We start from the raw sequence: 17,273 nt of genomic DNA, 5'->3' as shown, positions 1-17,273 counted from the left end.
GGCAACTGCCAGAGGAAGTTAGTCATTTCCACATTAGACTGTCTCCCATGCCATGAGCCAGCCAGCCCATTTCTGCATGCAGGTAAGGTATTGTTAAGTGAATTAGAATTTATTTCTTCCCTTCTCAGCTGCCAAAACAGCTAAGCCTCTTACATTACTTAGCAGGCTAGTCTCTAGCACTTTTTCCTGATACTTAAGAACCCAACCCTGATAATTTAGAGCCTGTCTCCAGCTCTCTGTGTGGTTTCTCTGTATTTAGGACTGCTGTAGGCTGAGCTCCACCCCGGAAGACTCTGCACAGAGCCCTGACATGTTCATGCTGCTGACTTTGAACTACACTTGAAGCAACAGTTGGCAGAGCAATACAGGTCCATATGAACAGCGACCAGGCAGCAAAAGCAGATCAGATCAGAGCACTATGCATTTGCTAGTGAATAAAGAGCCAGACAGCCATCAGTGGAGCAGCTGCAGCAGAGCATCTCCCTGCTGACAGGGGATTCCTACTCAGCTCACTGTAGCAGCAGCCAGCCCTGTTGCATTATCCCAACAGGGAAGCACCGGCTCCCAGGCATGAAGAGCCAACCCACAGCACAGCCCTTTGCTCCCCAAACTCCCTACAGCAGCCTTGCCACTCCTTAAAGATGGGGATCAGACTACTGGTACCTGTTCGTGGAAGAAGTCTGGTATTCTGCAAAGCAGCATGGCAAAGTCTTCAGGTTTTGAGCTTTCAGACTTGGAGGGCTAAAGACTGCACTTGCTGAGCAGCTTTGTTTCCTCAAAGCTTCAGCAACTGGGTTTGTGTGAACTGCTCTGAGCTCTGGAAATCTCTGCAAGGCCTAAGAGGAGGCAGCTAATGTTCCTGCATAGGCAACAGAAGCAGCTTCTTTCCCAGCTCAGCAGCTGCGGCACAGCAGTTCTTTGACCAGCTATTAAGCACTCGCTTCCAGAAGGCGGGAAGCTGCACTGGACTTGAAAATGAGACAGATGCCAAATCCCAGTCCGGGGCCAGTGCTTGGGGAACCAGGCAATGTGATGTTCAGAACACAGATCCACCGATATTTATTTCCACAGCAAAAACAGTTAAGAGTTTGTTTTTTTTCTTAGAGCCTCTCCAGCTCTTTCCCATTCTGTTGCTGCTCCCTCACTGTGGGGAGCTATCTAGGTGTAACTCTTCTCCCTCTTATTGTTTTGGTAAATTAATTTTAACACCGATTAAGTTCTTTCATCCGGTTCACAGTTCATGTCCACAAGCAGTTATGCTGGAGCAATGCAGAGGCTGTGCCTTGCAAGGGAGGGAAGGAGCAGCTGGGGACATGTATTTCTCAGGCAGCTATTGCTAGTGCAGCCCCCTGACTCTATCAAGCCATAAGCATAGTCTCACTGCTTCCAACATTACTTATTTGTGCCAAGCAGATTTCCATTCCTCCACTCCAAATCCCTTCCCCCATAATCTCAGATACCTTGCATGGCTAGAGGTGGATTTAAGCTGCATTCCTACCTATGGAGAGTTGGCGGACAGTTTATTCTTTCACATGCAGACTAGAACTATCACCTGGTCCAAGCTGCAAAAATTCAAAGAATTTGGGCAGGGCTTAAAGAAAGTGAGAAAGCATTGCTTTGCTTTCCAACCTAGTAAAAGTTATTCAGAAGTCTGGAACAGAGCACAAACCTCAAAATCCTTTGGCTGCTGGAGACAGGTCCCCTCTGCATTTGCTGCAGCTCCAAATACCATATTGCTGAGGGACTGGTTTCATGGCTGGCATTGACCACTTTTATTGACAAGCTGCCATTAAAGTGGGCAGTCCCACTCTGCACTCACCTTTCACTTCCCCCACCCTGCCACCTCCTTCTTATCTTAACCTTAGGCTCAGCAGCATCAACTCTGTCATCTGCTGAAAACTCACTTTTCCATAGCATGCTCACGTACTGATCACGGGTGCATCCAACTGAGAACGACTGACAGATAGACACAGTCAGACTGGACTGAAGATTACAAAACTGCATCTGGAGTGAGTCTTGCCCCAAGTAAATGGATGAAGAGAGAACACTCAGCACTTGCATATGCAAAAGTTAAATAAATTAGGTGCAAACCAAGATTTTAGCAGGTCTTTGGAATAATCATGGACTGCCAATTTGAATATACCTTATGTCACCCTCTGGCAAACTGTCTAGAATACATTTTACAGACTGCAATTACACAAATACACAATTTTTCAGCCCTTTTGTAAGGCTGCAGAAGCACAAAAGTTCACTAGCCAAAAAACAGATAAGTGCTACAGAAACTACATTCAGAGCTCTGGAGCATGTTATCCCCAATATACATATGTAAAATATTTTGCCCACTCATATCCTCTTGGGAAGGCAAAGCAAGGAGCAAATGGAGGGTAAATTATGCCCCAGTTAGTTTGATAGAAACAGGCATGTCTAGCTAATATTTCTATTTTCTTCTATGAAGATCGGAAGGGTAGTTCTGGTGCACTGTAATTTCATGACAAATAAGCACCCTTACAAAACCTTGTTAAGGGTTCACATGAGAAGAAGTCATAGGAGAATGTGACTTACCAATCCACCACACAGGAAGGTCAGAAAGGAACAGAAACCCAAGTGAGTTTTGCCAATGCCTCGCTCTTTGCTATAGCATCAGGACAGCACTCACACTTAGAGGCACACTTACCCAAAGGACACCTCTTACAGTGTACTGCACCCTGGCACTGATGAAGAGCTTTGCTCTTTGCCTGGACAGTCGTTCCTTTGGATGGGTAGATGGAATTCACACCTTCGATTCCCACAGCCTGAATGTGCCCGGTGCAAGCTCTCCACTAGCTCAAGCCTGCCTGCTGCTGCTGCCCTGCTCAGAAGGGGAGCAAGGCTTACTCAGTTAGGGGCTGCTGGAGCCCACCACCAGTGGGGGACTTCCAAATAAGCTCTGAAGGAAAAATGACACCAGCAAAATAGTCTCTACATGAAAGAGATGAATATAATTCTTAAAAACTTATTAACAAAAAGTTTCAAAAGCTCTTTCCAGCACCACATAATTTTGTTAATGTATCAGAGCATGAAAGGCAGCAGCCCACCTAAGCAGAACAGCAGTCTTCAATCCAAAGCATATGAGATCACTGAACACAATGGCAGAGTAAGATGGGAACACAGATTTCCCTTCCCAGCTCCTGTTAATGAAGGTGGGGCAAGGAAGGGAAGGCAGAAGAGGAGGGAGAATTTGGGATAGGGAAATATAGGTAGAAAAACAGATATCAAGGAGTACCCATCAGAGGCTTTAAACTCAAAGCAAAATTTAACAAAAAAAAATAGCATGCTGGTGATTTTATTCTCTTTGGCTGTGCCCACAGCAGAAGCTTCCTACAGAATACTGTTGTGCTACACTAGCAGAGTTGGAAGGCTGTGGAGAAAGGGACATCTACACTTGCAATTTTGTAGCAGCACGCTGAAGCAGACAGCTGAAACTAAAGATGACAGAAATACATAAGCACCACTTTAAAGTGGTCTATTACTAGACTTCATCCTGAAGAGAGACTGGGAAGCACTCAACAGTGTGTGCTGATAGCGGCTGCACCAGCACCTAAAACCAACAGCAAGTCAAACGCATGGTGCTAGTGCAGAAGAATACGGAATTGAAAATAAATTGAGTCAAGTGGATTGTAAGCAAGTACCACAAACAGGGAAGCAACTTATGTGCTGTAATCAGCACAAGTGGTCTTAAGATATATACTTAAAAGTAAAAAAAAAGTCTATTTAAAATCAGCTACCATCACTTCAGTGCTCACGGCCTTGCAGCATCTGGGAACCACGCTCACAGATCAGAGTTCTGCTGTGCAGGGCACTGTACAAACACAGCGCTGAAACACTGTCCCTTTGCCCAAGTACCATGCAGGCTACGAGCATGGCAACGGACTGCAGGAAGGTGCAGATAGATGCAAAGGCAGAGTGCAAGGCAACAGGCAGACACTGCTCAGGCCAGCAGGAAGAGATCTTGGCATATCATGGGGCCCACCACATAGGTCTCTGGCCACTGACACTCTAGGACTTGCTCCTCACCTTACTGACTACTCTGACCTACATGGCAACAAGTACATTTTCAATCTTTCACACAACTCAGTGACAACAGCAGATTTCTGGGGCAATAAGGTAAGTACATAGACAGCAGCAGCAGATGCTGACAGCATGCACAAGATCCAGAGGGATGACAACATCTCTCCCCTCCTAAGCTAAATCCAGAGCACATGAAAAACTCATTCTCATCAGAGGTTGTTTCTCTATTCATTTCATCTGCCAGTGGCCACCATGCAGACTGTGCATCTTACAGTGCCTCTATTGCCCAGCACCACACAGGAATGAAGCCTGGAAAAGCAGCACGATAATTGCTTAACAGCAAAATGAAAACCCTGGGATGGGAGTGGGTTTTGGGATGGAGGTGGTGTGTGTTCTGTTGTTTTATTGTTTTTTGGTTTGAGGTTGTTTGGTTTTTTTTTTTTTAAGAAAAAAACCCCTTATCCTTAGGCCAAAAAAACTTCATTTTTCTGACCCCATCACAGGCCAAATACTGCAAGTGAATACCTTACTCAGCTGCTGAGTACAGCATGCCTGCCAACTGATGGCTGGCAGCTGGGCAGCTAGGTATTTTACCACTGCAGGGCCTTTGCTTGCTGCATTTGTGTGTACTCACCCACCCTTGACCCTCCTCACACAGCAGGGCTCTCCACTTTAAAAGCTGCCCACACTTGTTCCTCACCACAGTCATCCTCCCCCTCAAGAAGGAAGAGCCTGAGTTACAACAAGCTTCATCTCAGGAGGTAAAAATCAGGAAGAAGAACAAAGGCTGGAGACAAATGCACTGGTACTGCCCTCCTGTCAGGGTATGAAGGGGAGGGCAGGAGAAGCCTTCAGGAAAGCCAGCTCATTGCTCCCAAAAGGAAAAGTGGCTGAAGAACACAGCAGAGGGATGTGACTGCTTGAAAGCCCCAAATCCTGCAGAATGAATCTGCAGGGCCAGGAGCTGAAGTCTCTTGGCCTTGCCTACGAAGTTAGTAATTTGGTGGGTGGGGGAGAGCACAGACACTGTGCAAAGAAACAAGAGGGTATTCTGACAGCAAGAGGAGACATTGAGCCTGCAGCAACATAGACATTTTCCACCATGTAATAAACCAAATGTTAAGTACTACTACACCACACCTTCAATGCCACCAGCTGCCCTGCAAGTTCCACCCAACACCAGCATCCTCTGACACAGCTTGCAAAGAGAAGGCTCCTTTCTGACAAAGGGGCAGCAGGAGATCACCATAAGCTGGGCAGGCCAGCTCACCTCCATGGGCTCCTGAGCTTCTCCCTGCTGTGGGAAGTCCACATGGTGCCATCCAGGGCTTGGCATAAGAGGCAGCGTGGCCTGTGCCAGGCTTGCCCTGTGTCCCCTGCACCCACCCCTGGACTGTCCCCTGCACCCAAGTAATTGCCTCTCACAGGACTGCAGGCAAAAGTTGTTCCAAGCTCTGCAGACACAGAAGAGATTACGCTTCAAGTGTTTTAGTTACTGTAAGCAGTTCACTAATTACAGTAGTAATGATTGGATTATGGCCAGTTAACAGCTTTAAAGAAACAAGCCATTATAGGAGAGGGAGGGAAATACTCCTTTGGGTCTAGGATGGAAACAGCTTTCAATGGTCCACCCTGTAGGAGGCTGTCAGTAGCTGGCTGGGTCAGACCATTTGCAACAGGCTGCAACAGCAAGGAACAGTGTAATGTGTCACTAAATGATACGCTGGCACATGAAAATTATCAGTGTTGGAGGAGGTGCGCTTGCAGGAACAGAAGGTCTCCTGTTCATACGCTGGCCTTGTCAGCTCCAACACCTCTGCATGACTGGACCCAGAAGACATGCTGCAGGCAGGTGTGTGCATGTTAAGTTCCCGACACAGTATCATGCTGGTGATGCTTTGTTTCAGCATGCAAGGAATTGTGACTACAGGCATTTTTTAGAAACTCTTTAAGAGAGACCTCCTAGCTCCAACCAAACAGCCAAATGCAAACACCCACAGTATCAGAAGCCAAAGGCACTCACCAGAAAGAGCAGCTAGAAATTTCCTTTCACTAGCAACTACTGCCAGCACTGGAAGGACCACAGTATCGGGTGTTAATCCCTTGGTCCCTCCAGTTGCTAAAAAGGAACATGTACAGGAGGAGGTCCCCTGCACACTTGACTCTCACACCTCTCCTTGTTCTTCCGCAACATCTGACTGCACAGCAGTCTTTGTGGAAAAGCAGCTGGACCAATGGATCCCTGCAAGAAGTCTTATCCCAATGCACAGAGACTGCAACAAGAAGGACTGCCAGCTCTGGAAGATGAAGTTTTTTGTGGTCATGCCTTTTCTGTGGAGGGCAAGAGGTCCCAGATGCACAGCCTCCCCCTTGAAGGGCACCTTCTGCCCTGCAGCACCTTCCACAAAAGAGGAAAGGAATATCCTGTTTTACAGAAGTAGTCCCCAGTGTGTTGAAACCACGATGAAGGGAACAATACTCATTCCCAAATGACTACCCTGATGGTACTGCCAGCAGTACGTCCCTGCGGGTTGGGTAGCCCTGCCTAACCAAGGAAAGCCAACCCCTTGCACCCCCACCACCCACTTTTTCCTCTTCACCTGCCCTAGGAAAAGCAGGTCCCTACACCCCTCGCCAGCCCTCACCCACAACAGCCACCCCTCAGTGGTGACACCCCACCATCATGCCCCCTGCGCAAGCTCTTCTGTGCCTCCCCTCACCCCCTCCTCAGCAGTATCTTGCTCTGCTTGGTCTCCTTGTTCTCCTCTCCCTTCAGAGGTCTTCAGCTGAGGACTGGCAGAAACTGAGTTTGGTATCGCTGGCTGGAGGGTGAGGATTTCTGGCAGGAGAAAACCAGTGGAGCTGGGCATCTTGCCCAGAGTGAGTTCACACTTGGCTCACCACAGCTGGAAATAGTCTCATCCCTGGCCAGAGTTCCCCAACGGCCCAACAAAACCCTCGGGAAACAGCAAGTTTCCACGCGTTAGCCATTTTGAAACAGACTGGTTTGTGTTCATGAATGTACTCCCCTGCTGCCCCCACCCAGCCTTCTCTATACAGTGCAGCCGCCTGTGCAAGTGCCAAAAGGTGCTTGATGAGCAAGCACTGACGAAGTGCAAGGTCTCACTTTGTGCGTGGAGCCAGGTGTGGCCAAGACCAATGCTTCCTCTGGAGATGCTACTCCTGTACACCAATACCGCAAGCAGAGCTAGAGGGAAGGCAGAGGCTTCAACAAACGTACCCCAACACTCCTCTTCCCACCACACCCTTGCATCTGAGCTTCTGCTCTCCCCTCCCTCATCGGTGGGAGATCTCCACATCTCCCAAACCAGATAAGACATGTAAGAAACTCACCTGGAAGCATAAATACGCTTAAAAAGCTGGAACTGCTTTTGGCTGCAATCAAAGTTTTCCTTAGGAAATTAAGTATTTTCCTTTGTGATAAACCCTGGCATAGACATGGTCTAAACAGCTTTAAACAAAGTGTCCTTTCTTTGGCATTGTTTAGCAGTTAAGAAATTAACTAACTTGCTTTTTTTTCACCTGTGGAGCCAAATTTTAAATTTGGGGGGGGGATAATACATTTAAGTAGCAGAACTAACTCATCTATTGAAGGCTAGATTTAAATAAACTGAGAGGGATCACAGGTAAGTACACTGGGTTAGCAAGAGAAACTTGGCTGCTATAGAGCCAAGGAATCTGGCCAGGAAACAGGGCTCTGGGATGTACACATCACTTTCCGTGATGAAGAAAAGAGCACTCAGCTGGGATGCAGAGACCATACATGGTTCTCTCGCTCTCCATCTCTGAGGCCTTTACGGGCTCACTCCTGGAGCGAAAATGTAACAGCACAACTTCCATTTACAGCAGCAGTGAAGTTCGAGTGCTTAGCATCATAATGCTGCAGTGAGGAGTAGCAAGTGCCCTGGCTGCCTGATCCAAAGGCCATGGAAAGCAGAAGTCCTTCTTCTGCTGCCAGCTGGCCTTAGTTCAGTACCTCTGTAGGATGGGAGAGTTGTCCTCAGCGTTGTAAAAGGAAGCATGAGTATTGTGCGTGAAACTTCTCTGGCCATACAGCATTCTGCTCATGGAAGGAGCAGAGCGAACAGGCTGCCCCTCCATGCTGTGCTTGTGGCACAGAGATACAAGATATCACAAAGGTCCCTCTGAAAATGAGGGCCATGCATAGGATGCATGAGCAGAGCCCACCTGCACTATCTTGAAGGGCAGGCTCTACACCGCAGTAATGCACGGTCACTGCAAAGTCAAGCAGACTGCCACAGAAGCAACCAGCTGATACATCAATTCATCCCTGCCTTCCCATTGACCACGTAAGCCATCTAAGAGGATGTGGAACAAGTTGCTGCTTAAGAAGTCTGCCCTGCAGCCTCACTTGCCTATCAACTATCCACACTGGTGTGTTTCTGTAAGATTGCCCAGAAGTCCTGGATTGCTGGCAGAGACCTACTCGAACCCACTCCAATCTGAGCAACAGACAGGTGATATATGGAGACTCACATCAATGGTGTCCACTATAGTGAGTGTTAATAGCCAAGACACAGCCTTTTCACCTGCCAGCACTTCCCATCTCGGCTCTAATACAATGGAAAGGCCAGTTTTGCTGTCATTTCCCACACCACAGGGATGAACATATTTCCAGAAGGTTTTCAGTCTACATAGGTAGAATGACAAATCGAAGATTCATCTGGATGAGAGACCAAAATCCCCTCTGTTTATTTATGCATATCCCAGCCCTGTCAATGGGAGCTGTTTCAGTGCACTGAGGGTGGAAAAGGTCTCTGCAGAGCCTTATTCATGTTATAGTGCTTCAAAGCAGCAACAGATTTGGAAGAGGAGGGGACAACTGCAGGTAAAAGCCTGAGGTCAGTCAGCTGCAGTACTGGTACAAGGGCTGGCTTGCAAAGGCCTGACCCAGCCTTTACCAATAGGATACACACATTGCCAGCTGAGCAGGAAAGACACAACGACAGGAAACCAACATGGAAAAAAAACAGTTCTGCTTTACTGCCTAATAGGGAGCCAAGAGGTTAAACTGGCACCAGGCCACACCACAAACATCCTATGATCAAGTTCTGCTCTCATGCAGTGGGGGAATGAGAGCAGGGAAGGCAACGGCAGGAGGGGAACAAGCAGCGAGCTTTTTTTGCTAATCATATTAACGCTAGTGGTTTTGCTCACTTAAGCATCTTTGGGTTGGCTCAAGAAGTCCCCAGTTCTGTCTTGGGGATCAGAGTGACTCTATTGAGAGCCTGTATGTCAGTCTCACATGCCAGGGTCAAAATAAAGCAGTAAGTGGCTCCACAGACTTCAATAAAACAGATTTTTCTGGCACGACTAGCACCAGATAGGCTTGTCAGCAGCAGGACCTTCTATCTCACCACTCTACACCAACTCATCCCAACAGATCCAAGCTCTGTGTAACATGCTTCAGCCCCAAAATCTCAGACTTCAAGTAAATCTTATGCCTCTATAAAGAAAAGATGACTCTGCCTTTCTTGCTAAGGTCATGTTTTTCCCACCTAGCAGTTGCCAAGCATACTACATACGTTTTCCCCCCTACACACACAGTTCACCTATGGCTTTGAGGGGATGAGAAGGTTTTACGTTGCTATACAAGATTTGTAGAATTCATGCTAAGCACATTCCTTATGGTAACCATCATGTTTCCAATAGTCACGCATGGCAAGAAACCAGTTTTATGTTCTTTTATATAAGAAGAGTAAACTCTGTTGCACTCTTGCCCCCCATCCTCCTCAAACACCATTGCTTAGACTGTACAAAATACCTCTAAAAATCACAGCAATACATTCAGCAAGTCCCTGGGGCAGACAACACATTAAAGCAAGACCAGTCCACTGTATGTGTTGTACTTCAGAAGCTTCCCAACATTTCCCCAGACAGCTCTCCAGCCTCTTTTCTACAGTGACTGCTTTCTGCACCTCATCGTCAGAAAGAGCACAGCCATCCTCTGCTAGTGTAAGCGCACCCCGGAGAACAGCCTAAGTGTCAGGCACGACGGTGATAATCCACAGGCAGCTGGAAAACGCTCTCAGGCCTTCCCCAGCGCAGCCGTGCAAGTTTTCACCATCTCTGTCACTGCTGCTTGTGCCAACCTTAAGAACTCCAGGCCAAAGTCTCGAGTGGATCCCAGTGAGGCAGCACAGAAAAGCACACAGGCTCATAACCTGCCTGGGGAGGCCAACTGAACCCTGCTTCTCCTCCAGTGAAAAATGGATGAGACATGTTAGGCTGTAGAACTGCACCTCTCACACAGCATACATGAGAAGAGCAAGGTGCCTACAGCAGGAGCAGCCAGGGAGCGTATTACTACCATTCATGGTGGTCACCTCAGTGCTGGGAAGAGCAGGTACCATTCACTGGGTCTCCACTGTAATACACACAGCTTCTAAAAGTGTGATTCCAGTGTCCACGAACACTTTTACTTAACAGGTTTACCAGCCCACATTCTCACAGCTACCATCCAGTTACACTTGAATTTCATAGCCAGACATCACCACCTCATACAAAAACACCCGCTTCCTTCTAAGGGGACACATTCTCACCAGACAGCCAAGAAAGCTGAAGTTTCCAAACAGCTTCTGCTTAAAGATGCCCTACATGGCATGCCAGATGCCCCAAGCTATACCACCGAGCACTGCAAGCAGTCAGGGAGGAAAACAACGTTATCCTCTCTAGCCTTCGCAGTTATGCACAGCAAAAACGTCATTACCAAATCACATGCACAAGAATTTAAACTGGTTGCCTGAAGCAGTTAGCAAGAAATTCCCCAGACAGACACACTTTACATCACTGGGCTGGTAGCTGGATGCCTTTGAGGTGTTTCGCCCTTCCCTAGAGGATTAGGAGAAGGAACAGTTCAATCCAGTTTGGCGAGTATCATGTTCTCATGAGTTGATCCTTGGGATCTGTTATAGAGCCCCTCAGAGAACATGCAGTCTCCTTTTTAACCCATACCTGCTTTGTCCTTAGTTTTCCCCCTTAAATGGGATGCTGAATAGGTGGGTAAGTCACTGCAAAGCGCACATGCCTCATTCATCATGCACCAAGAGGTTACAATGAATAATAATGTTCTTGTTAAAAAACCCACAAGCGTACATCCTGATGAAACCTGATCCCAGAAAGTATGAGGCAGCTCTCACGCTCAAGGACAAACAACTGATCTACAAAGCCAGATATTTCCAGAGCCCCCTACAGCAACTTTTGAGTTTAATGTTTTGAAGAGCCAGTATCTGGCAATAAGCTACCTATATTAAAAAACAAAAGCTTGATCTGAAAGATAAGAGATATCTGGTGACCTATAGTGCCTGCCTGCTTGACTGTAAAAGCACAGTTGAGCAAGCAGCCTTACAAATTTCACCATTCTGCTTCTGTACCAGTACTGGTCGGTACAAAATAAGGCGCAGAGGATCCTCAGGTGCATCACAGCCACCTTTCCTACAGCAGACCCACACTGCAAAGACCACGCAAGGACCATCCCTCACTATGGCCCATCGAGTACTACATAGTGTCACTCACAGCAGGAGCAAAGGGACCCAGCGCTGTACATTCACCAGCAACACACATTTACCTCACTGCTGAATCTATGATGGTACTGAAAGAAATGTTAGCAAACTACAGACTGGATGTGGTATCACACCTCTGTGTGGGTCCACAGCAGCTACCACAACTGTAGCTTTCTGGAAATCTAGAAAACCTTCTCAAAATAGACCCTGTCTGGATGAGATTACACTCAATCCAAGGGAAAAGGAAGCTGTGATTGTGACTTTTTCGTTTTGTTGGAGATATTAGTTTAAGTTAGATAGGCTTGGAGGTGGGGGGTTCCCATAAGGGACCTGGGCTCTGTTTAACAGGTACTTTCTATCATTAACAACCCCACCTCAAACAGAAAGGTGATTAGCACAGCAAAATTAAAATCATAACAAGAGCAGTAAGACCTGTTGGATGCAGACACAGTAGGGCCGCAAGACCCATGGCTTTTTAGGTTATGGGATCACCCTTTTATTTATGTGTATCTCTACATGCCGTGCATGGCAGAGTGGCGAGAGGGATTCTGGGAGACTGACATTTCTAACAGGGAATTTCTGTAAGTTCATGAATAACTGTACTTAGTAAGTACTTCTTTGGGGCAGAAAAGGTGCTCCCAAAGTCTGTGCTATCACTGCTTCAGCAGCACTGTAAATCTGAACAGTGCAGTTCTCTCAGCCAGAGATATCATTTACTGCCACATTGCCACAGAAATGCCAACTTGGTGAGGCAGAGCAGCACTAGATAAAGACAAGGCTCATTCATTTCAATGATTCAACTTTTTTTTTTTTTAAAGAAAAGCATTACTATCAGCATTTAAGTTGTATATGGCTGTCTTCTACATGCTGCAAATTAACACTGCTTCCTGCTCATATTGTCAAGCCAGCAGCTGTCAGGTCAGAAAGCAATTCTGCATTTAAAGTTTCCCCCCCAGCTCTACAGTTTGGACAAGCTGCTTCAGGCCAGATTTTAAAATAAACCCTGAATGAGGTGCACCTTGAGCAACCAGCTCATGAAACGAAAGCTGCCAACAAGAAAGCAAGCCTGCTGCATGCAGGGCTGGAGGGCTGACCCCTACCAGCCCCCCAAAGCAGCACCAGCTTCACCTCAGCGTCATTCCTGACCTCCCTGGGACACTAAGGAGGCGGTAGCAGGAGGTTTTCCTTCTCACCACTACCCTTCGCTTCACCTGCAAAGACAAGCCAGGCATGCTGAGCACCAAGTGGCTCACCCAGTCCCTCAAGGTCAGATTCAGCTCCTTCACCAAAAGCCCTCAGGAAAAGTCTGAACACTGCAGCTGGCCATTTGTAATCAAGAGGGAGAAAGATCCTTGTGGGCACAAGTGACAACCTCTTGGCCAGTAAACAGCCACATCGGTACTTTTAACATGGCAAGCTTGTATCCACAGCTAGGTGAGACCGTGGCAATGGCTTTCAGCAAGTTTTGCTTTGTAACACTGGGAAACAGCAGGATTAATCTTGTTATGCCTTGGCTAGTGCTACTTTGAGGCCTGATGCTAGACAGGAAAGAAGAGAGAAGAAATAAAAGGCTATTAGAAGAAACTACTGACATGAGTTCAACAGTGCAAAGGGGAAAGTATTTTAATCCCCAGAAGAAACCCCCTGCTCCTGCACAAAAGGCTGTGCAGAGGCTTATATCAAGTGAGAAATAGCTGAATTTGTTCTGCACGTTGTATTTTTTTGATGCTTATGAATAGCAATGCTGCAACGAGCTCTTTAAAACCTCTTTGAGTCTCTTCTGATAGACATGAAAAATAGGCTTCACATGGAAAGCTGCTTTCCTCCCAGGAACTGTCACTCTATCCCTACATTGTAAAACAGTAACTTCCCAGGAAGAGGCAGGTGGGAAGAGGTGTGAGACTGGCATCTCTTCTCTGTATCACGTTCAAGAGGCCAAACTTCACCCTCCAAATATGAAATTCGCTCTGCAGCTCATCTATTTACCCATCTCAAAGCAGCTCATGAGATCGTATGTCAAGCACTACCCCAGACAGCAAGGGCAGTCGTATCTGTCTCTCAGCACAGGTAGGAAACCCACGAACCAGCTCCCAAAAACTCAGCAAACTTGTCATCCTTACAGCATGCCTGTTGAGGCCGTAACTAAAAATCAGCAGATCTTCCTGCTTCTGATGCTTGCCATAAGCTGTGCTGAGCCCATGCAGCCAGCAGAAGGGGAGCTGGATTCAATTCATCTGTGAGCAACATCTCTAGACTGTTTGCTTCCCAAGTCTCAATTAGTCCCAGCTGCGCGAAGCCACGCAGGACAGCACTGTGGCACAGCTATCCCCAGCCTGCGGAGCCTTACTGAGCCGGGACATGAGGGGCTGGGTTGGAAACGGCCAGCAAAACACGGCCGCTTCTCGCGCAGACATTTGCTCACTGGATTACTGGCTGTGCCACCACTTTAGACATGGTGTCTCCCCTCCCAGAGAGGGGCCGAGCATGAAAGTTTCAAGTCTGCCTCACTGGCTGGCCTCAGTGCTATAAGTAACAACAATTCAGTAGTACTTAAATCAGATTTGGTACTGTCTGATTTAGTACTTAAATCAGACAGATTTCCTCTGTCAGAAATTCTCTAGCTGTTCCTTAGGTTAAGGAAAACCAGGTGACTGTGAGTCAACCAGGAGAGACTGAGCCTGAAGAGAGCCTACAGGAATATTTGGGAGGCATGAATCTCTCCTGTTCACCTCAGTAAGCTATTAACTAATGTGTACAGTAATGAACATTTAACTTTAATTACTACCGTGATTTAATTTCACAGGTAAGAAGGGGTGACAGTTTTAATACACCATACATCCCAGGCTTATGCTTGGTGGATACCATTATCTCCCCACCTCTGAAGGAAGCAAGCCCCAAGACCCCAACAGGGCTTTCGGCCACATTCAGACCCCGGGGAGGGGAAAAAGACTGTCCCTCAATATCTGCACAGCCTGCTCAGGCTGGGGTCCGGTCATTGATCCCTCTGAGGGGGGTTAGCCTGATGGGCTGCAACTGGGAAGAGCCACCACTCCCAGACCTGATCTTCCTACCTACAGACACCAGAGGGGTGGGTGACGATAGAACTATGAGCTTGTACCCACTGCAGAAGGGAACAGCTTCAGCTGTCCATCGTCAGGAAGAGAAACAACCAAGTGACTCCACCACCAGAGAAGGACACCTAACTATATAGAGCCCTCCCGTTCAGCAAGCTGGAGAGTAACACCCAGCACATCAAATTCAACTGGTCGCGGCTGACCATCAAAAGAAATTGGCTTGGATTATTTTGAAGCAGATGTGTTAATTCCTTAAAACTCTGTCTTGATTTCTCCCCTCCTCTGAACATAACCCAAGTTAACAGAGTAGCTCTCTGTCCCCCTCTTGTGATAGGACCAAGAGGACTTAAAAACTCCTGGAGGGAGGTAATATTAAAAAAGCATGGCCTTTAGGGCACATACCACAGCTTGGGTTTTGGGACTTCTTTTTAAGCCAAAGGTTCAACCCCTGCTTCTGACAACCAAGTCAGTGTCCTGCTACATATAAAATATTTCCCCTCATGCCGCACCATGAAAGGCAAAAAAACCCCGCAGTATGACAATCATTTCCCCTCACAGCCTGTGAGCAATACTGCCCATCTCGCTCTGGGCCGTGCTGACTGTTCCTAGATGTATTAGCCAGATATTGGTGTACGACTGGAGACACGGATCACAGCCAGGCAGATCTTTTGAAAAGAAAGAAACTTCCCTCCTCAAAGGAGCAGAGGCTGGTCTTCAGATAAACCATCCAGCACTCACACCCCTGACCAAGATTACATTCCTCTCTTTCTCCTTCACTGAAATGTAAACTCACACGCCACCAAATCTTTCTCCATTAAATGCCCTTGTTTGTGTGCTTTAATTTCATGCTGTCTACTCTCACCACCAAGTCCCTCCAAGCGAGGAAACCGCTGACAGCAGCTCCATAGCTATCACCTTCAATTAACTCATCAGACTCCAGGGGAAAGACTTCTCAGTGGCACCATTTCAGACAGCTATGAACAGGAGAACCTGAAAACCCTTCATCTGGAAATAGAGGAGGGGGGAAGGAGAGGGGCTAAAGAGGAAGAAGTCTCACTGGTGTGCCCTCCTTCCCGGTTGCTCTCAGCTCCTTACAGGAAGCCCCGCACCTCGGGCTACATTATATAAATTAATATAGCATCTATGCATAAATAAGCAATATCCTCCCCTCTAGTACAGAGCGTTTGGGGATTCTCCTGCCTGCTCGCAGCTCGGGCAGAGGCAGGCACGATCCGACACACGAGCCCAGAGTGAAGAAGCGACTGGTCGGGAAGAGCGGTGGGAGCCTGCTGCACCCCGAGGTGCCCCTGCCATGTTAGCACAAGTATTGTTTCAAATTCTGCTTTATTGTTGCCTGATGAAGTGACTAAAACGGAAATGTTTGGGGGATTAGGATTCCAGAGTGATCTAATACAGGATGCTCTGGGTTTAAAGAAGGAGGGAAAAAAAACATATAACTAAGGAGCGGCGAGGCTGGCGCTCCTCCTGAGCTCCCCTCCCCACCGCCACCCTGTCGGTTTAAAAAAAGGGCCGAATGTTACCATTTTTGGACATGAGCTCCGCGCAAGCCCTGCCCTAAACCACACCATTCAAACGAGAAGCCAGTTACCGTCCCGCCGCCGGGCCGGCGGGGCCGGGGCGCGGGCAGCGGGGCGGCCGGCGGGGGCTGCGGGGGGGGCCCGCCGCCCTCCCCCGGGTCCCCGCTACGCCCGGTCGCACCTGCGGGCCGGGCCCGCCGTAGCGGGCCGGGTGCCGGTGACGGGGCGGACATCTGTTGCTCGGGGGGACCCGCCGCGGCACCTCCCTCCCCGCCCCGCCATCACCTGCCCGCTCCACCCGCCCCCGCGGCCCCCGCCGGCTCGCCTCGCCTCGCCACGCCGCGCCGCGCCAGCCGCCGGCCGGGCGCGCACCGGCCCCGCTGCGGCCGGTGGGGGCGGCGGGGCCGGGTCGCGGCGGCCCCGCGGTGTGTGTGTGTGAGGAGAGGGGAGGGGGATGCGCCCACCTTCCTCTGCTGCTTCTCCCAGGCCGGGTCGAGGAGCAGGTCCCGGTCCCAGTCCTCCTCCGGCTGCATGTAGTCGTTGGTCTGCTGCGGGTCGTAGTGATCCATGGCTGCTGCTGCTACTGCGGCGGCGGCCCGTCCCCGTCCCGTCCGTCCGTCCGTCCCGGTGGGCTGCCCGCTGTGCCCGGCCCCGCGGCCGCTCAGCCCGAGCAGGCGGCGGCAGCGCCCGCTCTCACCTCTCCGCCTCAGTCGCGCGCAGCACCGCGGGGGCGGGACGCACGGCCCCGCCCCCGCCCGCGGCCCGCCCCTGCGCCTCTCATTGGCCAGAACCCGCGGCCGAGCCTGCATTTCCCAGCGACAGCGCCTCGCTCATTGCGCGTCTCGCACGTCCGTCACAGTAGCCGGCCGTCACGATAGGCGGGCTGCCGTGGATTCACCCCGCCCCCAGCACCTCCCGACACCTCCCACGCGGCAGCGGCTGAGGCTGAGGGGGGCGAGCCGGGCGCGGTGCGGGGCCGTGGCCCGGCGGGCCGGGCCGGGGCGATGCGGGGAAGCTCAGTGCCGCTCTCGGGGCATTTTTCTCTCAACGGCTCCGCGGCAGGCTGGGGC

General features: G+C 49.3%; 1 protein-coding gene across 3 annotated transcripts in view; it reads right to left on the bottom strand.

The window, feature by feature from the left end:
• ACTN1 (actinin alpha 1) overlaps nucleotides 1-16,917 on the bottom strand; it is a 92,558-nt gene extending 75,641 nt beyond the window's left edge. For 2 of the 3 annotated variants that reach the window (XM_072863553.1, XM_072863554.1), the window contains exon 1: nucleotides 16,668-16,916. In XM_072863553.1, coding sequence (XP_072719654.1) covers nucleotides 16,668-16,772 — 105 coding nt within the window. In that variant the 5' untranslated portion in view covers nucleotides 16,773-16,916. Of the gene's footprint in view, nucleotides 1-16,667 lie in introns of all 3 variants that reach the window. The other variant, XM_072863555.1, reaches the window with a different exon arrangement.
• Nucleotides 16,918-17,273: the final 356 nt, after the last annotated feature.

This window comes from Ciconia boyciana, chromosome 6 (assembly GCF_034638445.1).
Source record: "Ciconia boyciana chromosome 6, ASM3463844v1, whole genome shotgun sequence".
In the NCBI taxonomy this organism is placed as follows: Eukaryota; Metazoa; Chordata; class Aves; order Ciconiiformes; family Ciconiidae; genus Ciconia; species Ciconia boyciana.
The sequence above is the reverse complement of the archived record's forward strand: the minus strand, read 5'-3'. Positions and strand labels throughout refer to the sequence as shown.